The following is a 21038-nucleotide window of genomic DNA, read 5'->3' as shown; positions in this document are numbered from 1 at the left end:
AATCGGACCAGTAGATCCAGAGATCTTAGCGTTCAAACAAACAAACAAACAAACAAACAAACAAACAAACAAACTCTTCCGCTTTATTATATTAGTATAGATTAACAAAATTGTATCATTAAAATATAACAATGGAAAAAATATCTAGTTGAAAAAAATATATATATTGTTTATGGTATATAGTGTAATAACACATCCAAAATTCGTACTTGCTTATAATAACGCTTACATGAACCAATTAGCTATATCCTTCAACATATAATCGAACCCGCTTGCATCAGCGGTAGTAACTCGTTAAGTGTTACACAAATATACTATACCTGTGTAGTTTTGGCAAACTTTCTGCATGATTGGCCGCCACTGTTGGTGTGGTTACACAACTTAAAGGTCGCCACCGCCAGCACCAGTTAACGACCGGCAAACAGCTTCTTGTCGCTCCACCGGCTTTACTATATTACATGTTATTGAAACTGATTTAATTCTTTATTGCCATTTATTTCCGGTGTTGTGATTCATTCTTTGAATAATTACTTGTATATTTTATTTGGTTATTAAAAAAAGAATATTTTTACTCACTTAACATGCAAAAACTCCAGGATTCGGGGGAAAGTGGAGAACGGAGTATCTTTAACAGTAGTACCCAGGCGTGAACCTACAAAATATAAACAACTACACTAACAACCTAGTTAGATTTTTTTTCAAACAAAGTTAATACTAGCCCTGCTGAGAAGTAATCCCTTGAGAAATAAATTCTATTTCCATTGCAATTTCATTCAAAACTCAACCACTAGACTAAACCTCTATTAGACTTCTATTACTACATATTACGTTTCCCAAACGTTTTACTCTTCTTATTATCCATATGTAAATTACTGTAAAATCCAGTTTCTCCAAAACACTCATTCTCGTCTATTGTGCTGTGACCACCTTGGACCGGTTCGTAGAAACGTGATGAAAATATTCTTATGGTGCTTCAAACTGCTATCTAATTATATGCAAATATCAGATTACTAGTTTACAGCTCTTGTAACAGCCATAGGGGCCACCATTGGATTCTTAGAAAACTGGGATTTAGTCCATAGTAAAATTTAACAACCCAGTAACAAAAGCTATTTGTTTTCTTCCACAGAGTCGTAAAATTTTCGTAGATTTTACAAAAGTGTTTGTTGCTTAGATTCCTTAGCAATTTTAAATAATTAATAAATATTTTTTAAATAATAAATTAATAATAATAAATTAAAATAAATGTATAAAGATTTGAAATCCTGGAGACTTTCCTAAGTGTGGAATAACATTTAAAAACGTGATAAAATATGAAAAAAAAAATTAGAATTTTAATTTTTTTCACATGTGTAACAACGAAGTGTTTAGTTTTTATACATTTTTATTTAATGGAGACCATTAAAGTCAGCATCGTGGAAAGAGGATATAAACGGGATTCTCACAAGATGACCATATGTGAGGCCCTTGTCAAGTGAATAAATGTGCTTCTTTCATTTCTATCTCACTCGAGATTTTTTTCTTAAAGATACTTGAAAATGGTATTTTTTGTTTCTCAGTTACAATTTTAGTTAAAAATAATTAAAAATACTTATTATAAATTAATTTTAACGTTGGCCTAATTTTAAGTAAAATATATAAAATATTTTGGAGTATCTACGTGACATAAAGATTTATCTTATCGTCGTTATAAAATGGGTAATTGGAACAAGAAGCGGACCAAGCAAGTTAATATATTGTTAAAATATGCTTGAAGATTTAAAAATATTGAAAAAGTATACCACAATATTCTCATAACATTTGTTAAGGAAGCCGTTTAAATACAAAGCCAATCTTATTATATAAATCGAGAAACCGATAACTATTGCTTATTAGTATTACACACAGAACAGATACGGTTGAGGCTAGTCATAGTATAAGGGCACAATGTGTGAATGTAAACGTTGTGGGTTCGATTCTCACTTGAGGAAATGAAATATTTAATATTTTAGCTTAGCTTCTAGTTACGAGGCAAAGCGCGGCGCTATGTTCCGCCACTCAATACGCAATGCCTCCAGAAATTGGCGGAATCGGAACGAAGTATCTAACATTAGGTTCCCTTTGCCTGCTCTGCTGTGTGCGGTATACAGCGTGATTCTAAAAATACATATACGGTTTGTAATTGTAGCTTAGATATATTATATATATTTTATAAATACATAGTATAAGATATGAAATATTTGTGCAAATTTCTGTATTGTCACACAGAACTTGCGTGGGCCGACCAGGCTTACTCACGCGCACGTGCAGCGTCAGTCACGTCCCATGTCCAATTAGGCGACAATTTGCTGGTTTACATTCACGATACAGTTCCAGTCTTAGACCTCTCAGACCACCATTACCTCTAAATAAAGTTTCGTTCGTCTTTGAGTTGCAATATTATAAATTATAATATCTATTTGTTAGAAAAATCAATAGTTCGATATTGTCATACTTTTATGTCGATAATACACACACCGGCAAAATTAGAGGAACACACAAAAAAAGTATATATTTTTTTAATTACTACATTTTCGTGTATGTTTCTCAGTTCATTTAAGTTTTGTTACTCAAAATGAATATGAGACAACAGAAACTAGGGTTGAACATTATTTATTTATAAAAATACAGACAAAAAATCAAATTTGAGAAATTTTGAATTTTACGATAATTTTTTAAAATCAAATTTTCTTTGCAAAGATTATTAACAATCATTATTAATATCTTGTTTTGCTTCGGCGGGCACTTAATAGAGCTCGAATACGTTTGCCCATGCTCATAATGACATTTTTAATAATTTCCTGGGGCAATTTGTCCCACTCTTCAATCAGCGCCAATTTTAACTCTTCAATATTCCTGGGGGATGGAATTTTCTTCTGTTGTCTTCGTCCAGTCATGTCCCAGACATGCTCTATCGGATTCATGTCTGGAGATCGTGCTGGCCAGTCCATTTGGGTAATTCCGACTTCATTAATGTAATCACAAACTACGCGAGCAGTGTGGGGCCGTGCGTTATCGTGCATAAATATAAAATCTGGGCATATATATGGGGCAAAAGGCATTACTGAGGTTCCAAGATATCGGTTTAGTATCTGTGTGCAGTAAGGGAACCGCCATCAATCATGACCAAAGCGGTGCGAGCTGTTAAACTTATGCCACCCCATACCATGACAGACTCTCCACCGTATGACACTGTTTCGGTAAAATTTGCTTGATTATATCGTTTTCCTCGATACCTCCACATCCTTTCCCGTCCATCGATGAAAATCACACAAAACCGGCTTTCGTCAGAGAATAAAACACGACTCCATTCATCTGACCAATGTTGGTGCTGACGAGCGAACAATAATCTTGCAACTCGATGACTTACCTCAAGCTTAGGCTCTTTGGCTGGTACGTATGTCTTTAAACCAACTTCATTAAGCCTTCTTCTTATCGTTCGTTCACTTACACGCACGCTACGCACTTCTTCCATGAGATTTCGGGTCTGAACAGCTGTTTGACGACGATTTTGACGACGTTTGACGAAGTTTGCACCCTTATAAAACGTTCGTCTACGGCATGGTTGCACGATTTCTGAAATCGATGTCCCCGCCTCCGCACATAAGAGCCCGTCTGTCTGTATCGTTTCACATTACGGTGGATCACAGATACTGATACACCCAACATTTGACTCACTGAACGGTATGTGTGACCTTCCTCTATCAATGTCACAGCTCTGGCGACTTCGGTTGCAGGTAAATCACTCATTTTGTATGCAATACAATGTTAAATCTCCAAACAACAACAACAAAATGAGCTAGGGCCACCATTGACTGCATAAACAAACTTCTTATCGAAAACACTTAAAAGCGCTGACTGTCACCACACACTTACAAGGGTATAATTTCTGTTGCATTATTGAAAAATGTCAATATGTCACAAAATGTTATATTATACGAGAGTAATAGTCTGAATAAATGAACCACTTGTACTATTACCCACAAATTGTAAAAAAAATCCTTTTTTGTTTGTGTTCCTCTAATTATGCCGGTGTGTGTAGATTAAGCTTACCTAAAATTGCATCTTGAATGTGCAAGTCAACACCATAGTGGGTTATAACAACGTATATGAATCTCTCGTACTTTGGTTTTTGATGACTTCTAATTTAAGATTTAATTGTCATCGTTTTTCCCTATAATCAATGTTGTTTAGCTTTAAAGTTAAAGTTTTAGGTTCTCTCTTTTTTTACATGTATTTTATAATTGTGTATATTTATCTTTTTTATTACCGGTCAATTTCCTTCGTATGTTTTCCATACAACGTGACATTGGCGAAATGAATTGTGCTCAACTGGCACGCTCGAAACGCCATATATCAAGAATTCAATTCAATTCAATTCAAAGTTTTAGGTTATTAGACTTACTATTTAAATAATAAAATTAACATAGATAATATCTGACACGTCTAACATATAAATCATTATGTATTTAGTACATCTATGTTGAAGGTCAAAATAATGTGGACTTTGCTTTGATACCATTTATTTTTCCTGCATGTCATTACAAGGACTGTAGTCTATACTATAAATAAAATTACATAGCTATTTCTCTCATTAATAATTATTTGATATTTATACAAGAATGATTATAATATAAACATTTTTGAATACAAAGTGACTCATTCATGTATAACTTCATATAATCAGTACTATGAACACAATAATGAACTTGACTAGGTCCTAATCATTTAAATTGATAGTATTTCCATATACTGGTCAGTACTAGTAACAAAACTCTATACTACCTTAGTTATTTATTCTTTTACGTAATAAATCCCTAATATTATATAATTTATGATTCTGTTACAAAAAATGCAATTATATACGAATAGCTCGAATAAATCGTAAATTCATACACAATCATATAATAAGTAGGAAAAACGAGTTTTGTAAGCGTGGAATTACCTATTTAAAGATGTTTTGTCTGCCGTTTTGGCTATATATTAGGTATGACTGGCTTAATTTATAATATTATATACACGTTACAGACTTGTAATTTTAGATACAATACGAATATTTTATGAGTATCAAGAAATTTATTATTTTTTTATAAGGTGCCATGTGAAAGAAAACACATTAGAAGGATGGGTTTAACGAGTGCAACTTTTTTAGGTTTAAATATAAGATAACGCTTAAACATGCATATATATATATACACATATTTCCATTATAAACAATTAATTATTAAAATTAATATAAAAATTCAGAACTTTATAACTTAAAAAAAGCTTTTGCATCAACAAGAAGTCAACTTTAACTTTAATGTTGCAAGCAGTTTCATAGTAAAATTATTATCTTAAAATCGAACGGAAGTATATATAATAAGATTTTACAGAAAAAGAGAATATAAAAACTTAAGACTACCTGCTTCATGCGAGAACCAAGCACCTGTTGTCAGGTAGCGCATAAAACTATCCCAGACCCGCCTCCCCACCTCTTGGCGATTACTTGTTTTTTTAATACATTCACGTTTCGAGAGAAAACTATTACTATAAAAAGTAATTACCTACGTTCTTATGTTAGGCTATTTCACTTAAATAATATTAAAATTTTATATGAATCCCAGAAAAAGTTAAACCAGAAGTGTTTTGATTGATTCAGACGATTTTCTATTTTACTCTTTTTTATCTAAATTTAAAAATTTAGACGAAATAATAAAAATACATAAATTTACCTGCTGAAACCTCGCGTTTACTCTCTCCCCTTTTTTATGAGCCAGTGCGTGTTGAGTGACGGAAGTCAACGCCGCAATTAGTGTACCAGAGCAGGAAATGTATTTTTTTTTCATTTCACGCTCTATCACGCTCATGCAAAGTTCCCCACTTTCCGCCGAATTCCTGAGGCACTGTGTGTTGAGTGGCGCAAGTGAAGATCGAACCTACAACCATTTACAGTCAGACGCTGCCCCATCGAGCCACAACGGTCTAAAAATTTAGAAGATTCCTCATAATATTTAGAAAGTATGCCGAATGCATATTTTTCACTAACTTCTAGTATTCTTTCTTTTATCATTATTAGGAATTGGAACTTTCATTTCTTAGTGAAACTCTTAATAATAACGATTATTAATTTATCATAAAATAGACTTTCATAGAATTAACAAGAAAAACAGTTACTTAAGTAAGAAATATTACTATTACTTTAATAAATCTAAAATATAATTAAGGTTCGACATGTGGGAACGTGGACTGGCCAGCGTCTTCAGATGGAGTGGTTTATATCCGTTTGCTGGTAATTGCGTTCGACAGATCACGATAGGGCGAGGCAAAGGAGACTCCTCCGACACAAGGCTGACTCTCCTGTACGGGTATAGAAATGAGACTTGGTCGTTTATAAATGTATGTAAACAAAATATATTTTAATATTATTTTCATTTCTTATTATAAATGATAGCACAGAATGTATGATGTAATAAAGATATTGCAGTAAATTTGTACACTAAACTTAAACAAAAAATAATCGTAAAATATTTTTATTTATACTCTCGAAGATAATAAAGAATAAAAAATGGATATTCAATACAGAAGTTAAGCCTATAATAAAGCGTTTTTATATTATTTAAAAATAGTAATTTAGTAATAAAATAGTCTTCAAATCTCTTGACGTTTGGTAACCCACTGGCCGTGGAATGCCGTCCTACCTGCGGGCCTTTTAAAACACAATTGTACATTCTCGTCTAGTCCTGATCAAAGCTGGAGTTTTTATATTTAATTTAAGCGTCGTCGCTACAATACCATTTTTTTTATCATTGAATAATGGAGTGAGGGCCATGAACTTGGTGATTTGGACGTAATTTCCGAACATTGAAACTAAAAACAATAATCATATAAGAAATATTTTATTAACTTTGGGATGCTAGCTTAAAATATTTGTTGTTTTAAGCGGACATTCTTTATATATTTAGTTTACTTCACTGTGATATTGGAAAAGTAAAGACAGAAATGTTATAAGAAGTATTTGTATATACCTATAGTAGATTTTTATAATTAAATAACAAGAACAATGGTATAGTAGATACGAATATATGCAAATTAGTGGCGTTATATGTATATTTATCAATCAAAGTCAGTAAGTATACTGTAAGCCAAACTTAGCTTTAGCAATTAACTTATTAATTAAACAAGGAATTCCTACTGTAATAATATCAAAATATTATGTTATTTACTCAAAGGCAATATTGTTTTAAATTTCCTTTGCTGAGTAATATACTCGTAGTTGATTCACTTGTTATGCTATTCATGAGCAGTTTTACTGGCATTCGATGTCATGCACGCTGCACGACAATTACATGTTATTTTATAATTCTACCTACTTCTACGGCCATATGCCTATTATTATTTGGTGATAATTAACTTAATTACTGAAACTTGGAAAATTTGTAATTATGTAAATAGATTTACTTTATATACATTTAATATATTTTTTAATTATTTCTAACAATTTATCTCACTCTCAAAATATATTACGTAAATAATATTTTAAATTACTTCAAAGATAAATAAAGATTGATATCTAAACATTTTAAAATGGCTGTGCTCACCAGGCATATTGTAAATTTCTGTCCGTTCCAGCCATAATTACGTATTTTTTATGTTATTTACATGTATAAAAATCTAATTTATAATATTGTAGATTCGTACAGCAATGCTTAAAACCCTGTATTGTTAATAAAATATATCTACAATATGAGAGAAAACACCATAATAGAACTTGTACCCAAAATGTCAACTGTTTCTTAATCCTCGTCATTATTCTGGGAGCTGTCAAATTTTATCAAAATTGACTGATTTATAATTAACTAATAATTAAAAACAATGATTGCAACTTTACGTAGGTATCTCACGCATTTTGCGAAGCCGTAAACAAATATAATTTTACTCTGTTATATTTGGTCCTCTTAAACTAAGAAATCTCATCTTAGTAACCGTAACTCACAACCCTTTCTAAATATAAAGCGGATAAAAAAAGTATTTTTTAGTTTTAAATATATTATCTGTATAACTCAAAAGGTGGGACAAAGCGCGAAAAGTAACATTTCGTTGTTTTGTCTGGCTGTTACAATTTGCACGTTTAAAATAAAAGAGTATTGTATTTCAAAACACATAGTAGGTACGGTAACAAAGAGGTGCAGGTATAAATTTAAAACATTGTGAAACGTCGGGTACGTACCTGAACCGCACACGCACCCATTGTTCGAGTCCTCCATATACGTGGACGACCCGGTACGTTCCTAAAACTTCCTTCCTTCATTTAGAGGTAATAGCTGTTTTAATGTTATCTTATCTTTTAAACGTATTATTCTCTTTAATTTCTACTTTAGATAAACGTTTGGAAATCCAATTTTTATATTTAAATGACATATGATAGATGTTTCTTTAATTTAAGACTGTATTGATTAATTTTTTATCAAATATGTACTGAATATAACCCAGTTTTGTGCCCGATAAGCGAAAACATGATAAGTTTTATATTAAAGTATACAAACATTGCTATTTATTGCGATTGGCTGTGAAGAGATAACGTAGATAATTTTGAAGTATGAACATTGAAAATTTAATTTATTTTATTTAAATATAAATATATGTTATAAGTGAGATATTTTCATTCATTATTATAATATGTACCAAATTGTATATAAATACGATTCGTAAGAGATTATCATGGACTACCATTGTATTGAATTGTAATGTAGATAAAGATATAGTATGTATTTAGATATACAACTCGTGACTTGAAGATTGTGTATGCATAATATAGATATACATTAACCAATTTCATTTGCCTACTGGATTTGCATTTATATATAAACATTCTTGCTTGCGTACAAGTTAGTTCCTTTTATCAAATCACTTAACATATTTACTGATAAAATAGTTTATATAATATACTACAAGCGCGGCGTTGAGTTCTGCCACTTAACACGCAATGCTTCCAGAATTTGGCAAAAAGTGGAGAACGGAGTTTCTTAACACTAGGTTCCCTCTGCCTACTGTGCTGTGTGCGGGATGCAGCGTGAAGTTTAATAATAAATATACTACTGTAGTACTACAAATACTACTGATAATATACAGTATAAACTTTCGTTTTCTCCCAGGACCGTTACCCTCGGCTGCCCACCCTGTATGGTGGTATGCCCTGCTGACTAAATGAAATAAGTGAACCGAATCTATACATATTAACTTAACACTGGATATGTTTTTTATTTTTTTTTACGATACTAGTATAATAATATTTTATATATTGCATAATATTAATATTATCTAAGTCATCGCCAAGGGATATTGATTGTAATTTTAATATGCACTTTATGCACTAACTAGACTAGACCTAACCGCGGCTTCGCCCGGTTAAACTTATTTTAATAGCCAAATAATATACAATATTTACATAAATTGTACCCTATGCGTTGTTTTTATATTCAAGCTGAAATGTTTAATCTTAATCCGTTCGATAGTTTTTGTGTGAAAGTGGAACAAACATTCATCTTCACATTTATAATATTAATACGATGACGTATTAGATTTTTTCCATAGATAAAAGAGTTTTTTTCTAACTGGAAAATAGAGAGCTTACCGAAATATAATTAGTTACTGATTTTTATAATTAGACATTGACAAAGACATTATGGTATTTGACGATGCTTGTCAATTGTCATACTTTTCTAAAGATATGTCTATTATATATATGTGGTATTTAGGTAATACATTCAAATGCAAATGATATGATTCAAATCGCTTATATTAAAATCATTGTCTGTACATTTAATATAGGTAAAAACAAAAAGTTGTCTTGGATTACAATCATCGCTTATTTCTGGTGTAAACGCGTAAACATATGAGCAACGAGTTTCAAAGCCATAAGTAACAAAAAACACTACATGTTTTCATTTTAATCTAAAACGAGTTTCAAGCTACACACTAATTTAATGACGTGTGACCTCATGTTCTACTACATTTAATACAAAAAGGAAAGTCGTGTTAATTTCGTCAGATATAATACTATTTTCGTCAAGATCTCGTTTATAGTAGAAATTTCGTCGTCAGAAATAAATGGCGGTTGTTTGCCATGAATCACTTTTTAATGAGATCGTCAACCTCGTATAGTAAAATTTTAATAAAATTTGGGATCAAAGTAAATACGTAAAATTAAATTATATTTTACAATTGTTCATTTATTCCCTTCTATTATTTCAAGTCTCTAGATAGTTTTATTTATTTATTTTTATTTTTTTATTTTAGTAAGCTAACCTTTTTCTTTTCATTTGCCTACAGATTAAATTATTTAAGATTGACCTATTATACGAAAAAAAAAACAAAATTAAAGTAAGAGCGAGCGTAGCTATTCCCACTGGCTTACGGCCACGACATGAAAGCTCCTTCGAAAAACAACAAGGTCACGCCAGCAATATAGATATCAGACCCGCTACCCAGTTTTCATAAAGTATCTCCATTGTTCCATTGGGAAATCGAGTTTCTATTATCAATAACAATGTTTGTGAAACAATACTTTTCCGCGATTAATACAATATCAATAATGCAGGCAGTTTACATTCCACATCTGACGGATCGTGTGGGTGCGACCTTTACAATGATCGATTGATTCAATTTAATTACTGTGTGGTGGAATATTTGATATTTAAGATATAAATCTTATAATATTAAACTTAAATTTTTAAATTAATATAAAGAGATAAATTTTACATCATTTAAAATTGAATGTATGTTAGTTACTACATTGTCACTATTGACCAAAGCCATTATAATATTATTAAAAAAAAAAACTAAATTATCGACATTAATACATGAAAAGTTAAAATTGTAAACGTAGCAAGATGCAACGAACACGCAACTTTGAGATCACAAATCGAGGTGCTCTAAATTTATTAGGCTGTAAGGCAAACTTTATATATTTTTTAATTTTTTTAACCGGGATGTATGTATAGTGACAACTACTAAAAATCATACGGCCAGACAGGATGTTATTTACATAAATTAATGTATACCTAAATAAAATCTCAATAAAATTTTATAGAGAATTTTAATATTATAAAGAATTTTAAAATTTGCATACTAATATTTTGTATTAAATCTTTTTAAAATACGTACCTACATAAAACCTTCTTTTCATTTCCTGATTATTAACAATCTGTAGTAATTTTCAAGCCGTAAATACTTATAGATTGATATTGATTGATAATTTTACTGAATGGTAGATCAACTATTGGATCTACATTTAGATCCAGTTTAGTACGCTCGCATGACAATTTATGTAAATTGCAAGTGAACGTAAAATACCTCTAAAATGTATAAAATGCTAGCTAGGTTACCATGGACGCATTACTCAATAGTACGGCAATGGGGCTTAAGTTATAGCATGGAGTGGTTTAATGAACTCTGCTATATACTCGTATGTAGGGCTGCTATATACTCCTATATGTATAGGGCGCATTACGCAGGGGACTAGCCTAGTAGGAAAACAGTTGGTAGGTTTCTCCTTGATTGATTTTTACTGTGGATGCTATGTCGTTATGTACTATTAAAATGTTTTCTAATAGTTCTTTACTTTACTTTCTGTTAAGAAAATAAAGCACGACCACTTAACACGTTAATATCTCGAAAATTGGGCTAAAAGTGTGAAATAGAGTGCCTTGTGTATATAGCAGGCAACCTATACTAGTTTCTCTGCTATATACAGGATTCAGTATAAAGTTAAAAAGTTACCTGAGAACTTTATAAAATTATTAACAACTTCATTCTGGTATTGTAATCCTATGTGAATATTTACCTCTTGAACTTGCCGTGACATTATTTACATTTCAAATATAATATTTCATCAGTTTGTTTAAAGCAATTGCTACTTTAGATTTTACCGAATATTAAATCTATTTATGAACAAGAAAAAAAAGTGAAATACACTAAATATTGTGAATAAAAACGGAGACATTTTGCCCACAGACAAGATTTTCAAAAATATGTCAATACGATAATACCGATAAAATACTTCGTAAAATAAGGAAAGGATATGGATTTGGCAACTTGCTCTGTTATCAGAATACACTTGAAAAAGTGCACCTTATAAACCTGCTTTGCTGGTTAATTTGTATCTTGTTTATTATATCCTTTTAAACAAATATTTATTGTGAACATCAATCCATGTAAAACAGATTTCAACTTGCACCTTCTTTAATGAACTTATAGGTAGAGCAGGAATCCAGCAGAAAGAATCATAACATTTTTATATGTTAACATAGCAAATAATGTCCAAGAAAATGTATAACATTTTTAATTTATTATTCTTAAGTTTTATGCCATTTTATATATTTTTATATTATATTTTACGTGAAGCTTCACCTCGTGGTCAAGTCGAACCAACTAAGAGTTAAGTATAAGTTTAGTATGACACATAACACATTTTAAGTTAAAGAGGTTACTCTGACCATACATACAGTAGACAAGGTGTGAAATTAATATTTTTATACATTTATTTAAAAGTTATGGGATTTAATTTTGGTACCAGGACATAATGTTACAAAAATATACTTACTAACTCATCATTTTTGTATTATAGATTATGTTTTATCAGCGGACTTGAACTTAAAAAACAGGTGACATCTGGTGAAGAAAAACTTATACTACTTTATAATTTTATTTATACCTTGCCTACCGTTAGAGTCATAGGATTTCTACACACACAATTATGATTTTTCTTAACAAAATGAAGGCGTGTGTTATATTATTTAAATATTATATTATTTAAATATAATTTTTACCTGATTTATGCAAGCCTCTGTGACACTAAACGTCGACGTTGCTAGTAGTTTATTAGTTAAACTGTAGATGGCGTTATTATAATATTAAATAGAGAAATTGTAATTCATTACACTTCTATTTTGGAAGATTTTTTTTTCTGTAGGATACGCAGATAAAAACTAATGATAAATTACTTCTTTCTATAATTTTCTCCTCTTCATATAAGTGCCAAAAAAACCTCAAAAGACTTACAAATTAACAGTTACCACAGCTAGATATTTTTCACCGCTCTATTATCAATTTTTACTTTTTCTTACTAAAATCTAAAATTTGTCACAATTTTCTGTCCTTATTTTCAACAATCTATAACGTATACTTAATATGTATAATATAATAAAAGATAATATCATTAAAATATAATTGATCTTTACAAATTTAGTATAATTTCCTATTAGAAAGTGTCTAGTGTCCTTGATATGAACTGGATCGGGTCGGCAGCCAGCACCCCGGGCGTTCCGCTGGACGCTTCCGTCGCGCTCCGCTGCGTTACCAACGACATCCTTCCCACCCTTAAATAAACTACTCGGTTCTCACGTTATCCGGAATACTCATTACATTTTAAACTTAACATTTTACTTTTTTATAAAACGCCTTCTTTTAAAGTGTACGGATAAAAAATATATAATAAAAAAGTATAAATAATTTAAGTTATATATTTTATGGACGAAGGTACAATACTAGTATTGTTAAGACATTTTATTTAAATATTTCAAAGCAATATATTGATACTTCGTACATAGATGCCAATATAAGTACTACTATATTTGTACTGAGGGATAGTTAAGTCCTATACATTAGGATAAAGCTGAACGCCATATATTCAATAAAACGCATATGTTATCTGAATTCATAACATAAAAGCGAGCGACATACCATACAAAAAAAAATTACATAAATACTTAATAGATAACATATTTTTGATACAACCAGTGCTACATCTGATTGTTTACATAGGGCTCAATGACTTTGTTACCTCAGAGGGGAGAGGAGGCGAGCTGGGCGCCGGCCCTCCCTGCCTCCCTCCCTCCGCGGACACCGCCACAACCGGCGCACGCGCAGAAAACCGAGCCAGTTGCTTGCTGTCGCCGCGCAGCCTCTTGTTTGTTTACATCCGTTATTTTAAGTCACGTTAAACCTATTTAAGCATATTAGTCATATAACGTTACAGTGGGTTAAGCAGTTAAGTGAATTCTTTAGATAAAACAATAGTGAGACGTCCAATAGTGACAAAGTGGTAGTTGCTGAAGGCATTGTTCCTTAACACGGCTCCAGATAGGTATTCGTATTTGCACAAAAGTTGCACAGTCCACTGCATTAGCGCAACCTATAGTGAAGGTTGAAAGTGTTCACAGATGAGAATAGTTCTATTTCTTATAGTAATTTCCTGTTTTAATGTTAAGGTTCATCAATAGTGTATAGAAGCATAGTTAGATGTGTTCTTAATGGAATATATGACATATTTGTTTAAAAATATTTATACAGCTTGTAGAAGGCAATGAAGGCCCGTAAGTAAATCTGCAAAAATAAGCGTGCTTCAGCACATTTTTTTGTTAATTTTTCATTGTGGCGTGACTACACGCAAGCCAGATCCCCTTGATCATAACAGATAACGCAATACTACGTAATTACTAAGCGAATCACTTTTAAATATATATTATAGTAAGACCATATGCGTTAAGCATATATTTTTATTGTACTTTCTAGTCTTGATTCTGCTTTCTAAACACCAAAAGCATTTTGTTCATATATTTCATATTATATTTAATATTTTAAATTCGCTAACCAGTGAAGAAAAAAACATATTGAAATTTGACGCTAAAAGTGCTACGTAACTGTAATTTGCACAGTCGCATTATATCTATTTATTACATTAAGTATGCAATCTTGCAATTGGATTTGAAAAGTGTCATATCGTTAGAATATCAAAGTTATTTTTTTTATATAATTGTTTGACTTGGCTATTTTTTACCATCAGACACTAAGCCAAATACCAATCTCTAACAAAAGGAAGTACAGGTACACTAACTTACAAATATAATAAAACCTGTAGGTACGTAAAGAATTGACGAATGAAATTTGGAGCTTGAGTTTTATCCAGAGTCAACAGAGAAGTCGGCACCCATATTAATCTCCCATTCTTTGTTGAAGTCTAGAACGATAGAAATATAATTAAAGCCTAACTTGGCTTCTCATTTCACATTTGTTTTTGATGGCATCAACCATAACTTGGTGTACCATTGTGATGTAGAATGGAGATTGTCTATAGCCCCCAATGAGTTGGCCCCATTGGTGCGGTGCGGTTATTTAGAACTAGCAATATAATGATGATCTATATACCTCAATTACAATATAGAAACAATTGTTATCTTTGTTTTTACCCGATGTTGATTTTCTCTTATATTACAATACTGACACCATTTCCTTTGTATATGTGTAGGTACCTAGTGTAGCTTTATAATTAATTTGGAGCGATGCTTAGGGTTACTAATATCTTTAATAATGATAATATTGTTATATTAAGAGCTAAATAAGTGTTGCAATTGTGATATAAGATGTTAAAATAGTCCCACGTAAACGTAACCTCGACTGATAACAATGGCTTAGTTTTAAATCGGATTTGTTAACATGCTTTTGTTACTTTTAATGTTCGATTGTTTAAATCTTAGGATGGGAATCTCGAGATTGATGATGAGCTGATGAGGAGGAAGTTATCCTTATATATTTTATTTTAAACAAAATCATTCGATTCAAATTGCTGTGAATGTGGGATCATTGAACTTTTTAGCAGTTTTAACGTCCCGACCATCAAGTTGTGCTTTGTTGTTTTATTCTGAGGTCTCCCTTCACATTGCATTCGCATGTAAATATTGTACAGGGCGGTGTTAGAACCAGTTGGTAATCCTTCTTTTATAAATTCCCTTAAAAACTGTATAAATATAGTTAAATAAACTTGTATAAGTACCAATTAGTTACTAATTACTTAAATATGTCATTTAATAATAACTATGACATATCTGAATATTTTATCATAAGAACATCTTTCTGGAGACCATGTAATACAGAATATCCTCCACAATCTCAGAATATCCTCCAATAGTTAGAGAGCTTAGAGTGTACAAATGTACGAGACAACTAATATTCGTATGTAAAAGAACCTTTAGATGAAGAAGGGCTAACAAACGCTAATGAGTGACGATACCTTTGACTGAAATGAGGTAATTAAAAGTGTCAGTAGTTTAATTTTCAAAGCAACGTTCGAAAGCGAACGTAGTGGGGATTGTAGATAACGATACAAAGATAACGGACTTGAGGCGAAGCACAGTGCGCTGGTTAGACGCATCGCAGTTTTTTTTGCATTTTTTGCGCGTCTAGTCGGTAAAATTGACCGATTTGAACATTAGTAGATATATTGCATTTGAGATTGGAAGTCTTCTTGATAAATTTTATATCTTTTAACATATAAAAAAATGAGTACATAAAAGTGAATACAGTTAAAATTTCAACAATGTCGAAGCTTCTTTTGTAAACAAAAATAACAGTGTTTTAATATCAAAATATGAAAGATCCCCCTCGCTGCGAAGATGTGGCAGACAAGCTAGTGAGATTGTTCGGATGGAGACAGACTTATCCTGTTCAAAAGTTACAAAGGAACATACTGCCCCAGTGTAATGATACGGTAAGTTAATTAATATATCTCTTATACGAGTAAAAAAAATCATAAAAATACTTTTTTAGAATCTTAAAATAGCTATTATTTTTATGATTCATCTTTTATATTGTATAAACGTGAAAGACATTGTAGAATATGTACTTGCAATATAATATAACATGAATATCAATTTTATGTTTAATTTTCCATATCTTTGATGGAAAATTAGAGAAGAGATGGAAATAAGTTTGTAATAAGAATGATATGTCTGAATTTGTATATGTAAATATTAGCAAAATATTTTCCTGTTAAGTACAAAAAAAAAGAAGTTATTTTTTATGCCAAACGCTATTGTAGTAACTTTCACGATCCCTATTGTGAGGAAACATTGGAAAGTATTTCATTAAGCTAACATGGTTATCGACTGCAATTAAATCGACGATCCAATAAATTGACTTATACGTACCTACTGACTAAACTCATACAAATAGAACCGCTTGTAAAATAAACTAAATAATTTTTTAAAAGAGTATTCTTATACCTCTTCGAAGAGTTCATTATAATTTTTTATAAGCGCTTTGTGATAACCATTAAAAGTTACAGCAATGTTAAAATAACAAAAGTAAACAAAACCTTGAATATAAAATAGATTTAGTAGTAATTAACTATCTAAATTAAAAAGCAGAGATTGATTGCCTTTGTCTTAATATGATCGATAAGTAATTACTAAACGAAACAATCTATAAATATACGGCACCCATCCTCGCGATGGCAGCCTAATCTGCCATTCCAACGCGATAATGTTAGCGTTGACTAATATTTGTTATTGAGAAATAATGGTGATATTTTAAAATTAAAATATACACATGAAAAAATAGGTGCGACTGTGAAGTTTCTATAAAAAATTATAAAATATTTGTACAGTATAACTGTACAAGGTCTCTATTTATAACATGTATACGATTTTTTATTATACTACACGTCAAAATTATGTTTAATATGAATATTGCGTTAATTGTACTAAAATAAAACTAAATATGAATACTAATATATTTTGAAACATATATAATGTGGTAGGTATTTTATTTTGAGACCTCACTGTGTTCTTTTCATGATGATTCTTACGTAGGTGGTGTCCATGACACCTGATGTTTTAATATACAGTGTAGTTCAATAGAAATTTCGTAAAAGGGCTACAAAGTTTTTGCTTATTTATTTCATTTATTCCACGTAATATATAGATTACCTAAATTTAAATTAAATTTATCTACTATACCTACTTGTATAATATTAAAAGTAAATGTTTCTTACATTCAAATGTTTTAATCTTGGATTTTAGCCTTGGCATGCTATCTTGCTATTAAATAACTGGATTATTGCATATATATAGTCTTCATTGAAATATTTATTATATAGGTACTCTATTCACCTCTACGCTTCATTAAAAACGAATAACTAACCTCCGTCTACATACATACATACGAGTATATCGACTCTCATTGTTAGTATAAAAACCATTTCCTGTAGAGCGTGGACTATAATATGCATTATTGTGCCAGGTGTATAAAAAACGTCACACAATACATTAACTTATCTTAGAAGTACTAAAATACTATCAGATATCATGTAAAAAATGTATTTATTATATATTTATAAATATTAGATGATTATGTGATTACTTATGAATCGATTTAAGACTATAATTATAATTAATCGACGAAAATTAGCAAATAGGGACGCTTTTTTAAAATTCAATAATCGATTTCTAATAAGTTTTTATTTGCAACTCTTTACTATATAAGTAGCCTTCACATTTTAATACGTGGACACAGGGATTATTAAGAATAATTATGTAATATAGCAAAATAAAAATACCTAGTAATCTTATTGAAAATGAAAATTATCGTTGCATTTTTTGAAACACGATAAACTCGCGAAATGATTTTGAGTCGCGCTGAATCCCGCACATATTAGCAGCAGAGCGAAGAAATGAAAAATAATTAAATATTTAATTTCCTCGAGTGAGAATCGAACTCACAATCAGTCGCTTTTACAGTCGCACTTTGTGCTCCAGCCCCACGACTGGCCGGCTGGCTGGTGAAATGATTAATTTAATTATATTATGTATAACTGCGTACGTAGTATTTCACTGGGTGCGTGATTAAACTTCAAAGAGCTATTGGGTGAATGTGACGTATTTACTAAAGACTGCCCATAAACACACAAGCATTATAACACTATATTAGCTCTATTATAGTCTTTTCCACTATTACGGTATTTCTAGCATAATTTTCTGTTTCCATTTGCTTATATTGCTTTTTCTTTAGAAACAGTTTCTTTCTCAAGTTTGTTCGTCGTTGTACGATCATTATTAGTTGCCTTCAGTTGTATTTACGCCGCGGCACGGCACGTTTGTGCGACACGCTCTATTATTTTTTTCACGACGTGACGCTATTGTGCTGTTAAGAAGATATTAAAATTAATTAAACTAAAAAGAAATTGGTAATAATGCAATGTGAAAGTAAGCGATGGCCTTGTGTTGCGATTTTACTTCAATTTCAAAGCGTGATGTCCTTAAAATAGTTATCTTACTTTGAAAGTCATGTTTTCTTAGTAGAATATAAGGCTGCGTGTGTTGAAATAATTCAACTAAGTTGAATGTTGTGTCCAGTGAAAATTGTAGTGTTGTACCGTGCACCTTGAACAGTCGAAGTCAGTTGAGTTGCAAATGACCGCGGATAATATGCACGTCTCTACGCTTAGTATTTACATAAGAATTTCGCGGGTTGCCTTGAATTGTGTTGTTTTAAATATTTTTTCTTTCTGAAAAAGAAAATAGCGTGTTAAATATCAATATTATGTACATATCAGTGCATCTTAGTACATTTTTATATTTTTATTCATACTTAAATAAAATATTTCCATTATAGTTCGTCTGTTAGTTATTAATCACTATTAATCACATAGGTATGTATGTAGTACCTACTACCATAGGCGTATCTAGAGGCATTTTCTGGGGATGGCCTGGACTTTAGTTTTGAACATATGTTCGTGTAAACATTTACACGAATTTTATAAAAATTTGTTTTTCTATTTCGAGGCAAATTTTTTGATAGTAAAATTTTTGGGGTGGGCACTAGACTATTCTAGAGTGAGCACGGACCACCCGGTCCCCCTAACGCCCATGCTTATTATAAACTTTTGTAAGTAATTTGTATACAAAATTGATAAATAAACACGTTTGACGCGCATAGCCTCGCTTATAATTCGACACCAGCCACGAAAACCATAAACGATTGCATTTCCGATGGCTCTAGAAAAGGTCTTCGGCAAATTTGTCGTCAAGATAATCAGTGTTGTTTTGAATTACATGTAAATTCGTGCGTATATTAAATACATCGAATTCGTGAATTCGAAACTAAAATGTCAATGATTTTAATTCAAATTACCTACTAAAAAACCTAAAACCTAAACCTATTAAAAATTTACATTTAGCCTTTATAGTTCAGTGGATTAGTTAAGTAAAAAAAGCCAGACATAGATGATTCGTATCACGTATAATTAATATAAAGAACTTAGACTTTCCAACGTAAATTTGAAGAAATTTGAAGCGCTCCGATCCTTATTTTTTTCATTTCTCGTTTATTTTCTGCATTTCAATTATCAGACTTATTCTTAAGATATTTTGGACAATTCTTGAATTGAATTCTTGATATATGGCGTTTCGAGCGTGCCAGTTGATGGACAATTCTTATACAAAACTCGAAGTGTCAAAATATGCAAAGGATATGAAAACTACAAACTTCTTCCATCACAGTATGTAATTGTGTTGAATTTCATAATTAATAATGTATTACGGAACATTAGCTATAGATCGTAAGATAACATTTTGCATTCTTTGTAAGATTGCTCTATGAAGTTGATAAAATACCGAGCATTTTTATTTCTTTTGACTTTATGCATCGTTATAATCCTATGGAGAAAAGACAGAGAGAGCTCTGTGATAAGTTACCCTTTCCTCTAATTTATCTTTATTAGCCATTTAGAAAATTTAAAACTATCCGAACTAAGTAAATATATTTTAAATATGAATACGCACCCATCGTTTCCCTAAAGGCACGTTTTTTAATTCCGTAATAGTTTTAAAATTAAGAAGTATTACGTTTCACGCATGGCTGTTGTGCTTGGCTTGCACGGTTGCACCGAACGCAAAAAGTTTTGCGTGATCTTGCTGCAACAGCGCGGTCACGTTTTCAATTCGACAGCCGCCAGTCATTTTTAATAATCCTTTTAATTTTTTTTTACTTCACTCTGTATTCTGCGCAAGGCAGAGTAGAAGGAACCTAGATTTAAGACACCCTATTCCCCAGTTTCCGCCGAATTCTGTTGAGTGGCGCATATTAACGCCACGCTTTATCTCAACACCAGAGTGAAGAAATTAAAGCAGGAATCGAACCCACAACCTGTTGTGTTTAGTCACGCGCCTGTGCCTCATTTTTTAACAATCATGTAGGTATTTTAA

At 31.3% G+C, this 21038-nt stretch overlaps 1 protein-coding gene across 9 annotated transcripts in view; it reads left to right on the top strand.

Annotated features, from left to right (window-relative positions):
• The window catches only part of baz (par-3 family cell polarity regulator), a 46967-nt gene that overhangs the window by 5239 nt on the left and 20690 nt on the right, over positions 1-21038 (top strand). Inside the window, exon 1 of one of the 9 annotated variants that reach the window (XM_085204344.1) lies at positions 15890-16543. The exons of 5 other annotated variants lie outside the window; for them this stretch is intronic. In XM_085204344.1, the coding sequence (XP_085060470.1) occupies positions 16424-16543 (120 nt within the window). In that variant the 5' untranslated portion in view covers positions 15890-16423. Of the gene's footprint in view, positions 1-15889; positions 16544-18929; positions 19019-21038 lie in introns of those variants that run through there. 3 more of the 9 variants (XM_085204349.1, XM_085204352.1, XM_085204346.1) reach the window with 3 other exon arrangements.

This window comes from Heliconius melpomene, chromosome 20 (assembly GCF_056956725.1).
Source record: "Heliconius melpomene rosina isolate 202511_hmr_F chromosome 20, ASM5695672v1, whole genome shotgun sequence".
Lineage (NCBI taxonomy): Eukaryota > Metazoa > Arthropoda > Insecta > Lepidoptera > Nymphalidae > Heliconius > Heliconius melpomene.
The sequence above is the reverse complement of the archived record's forward strand: the minus strand, read 5'-3'. Positions and strand labels throughout refer to the sequence as shown.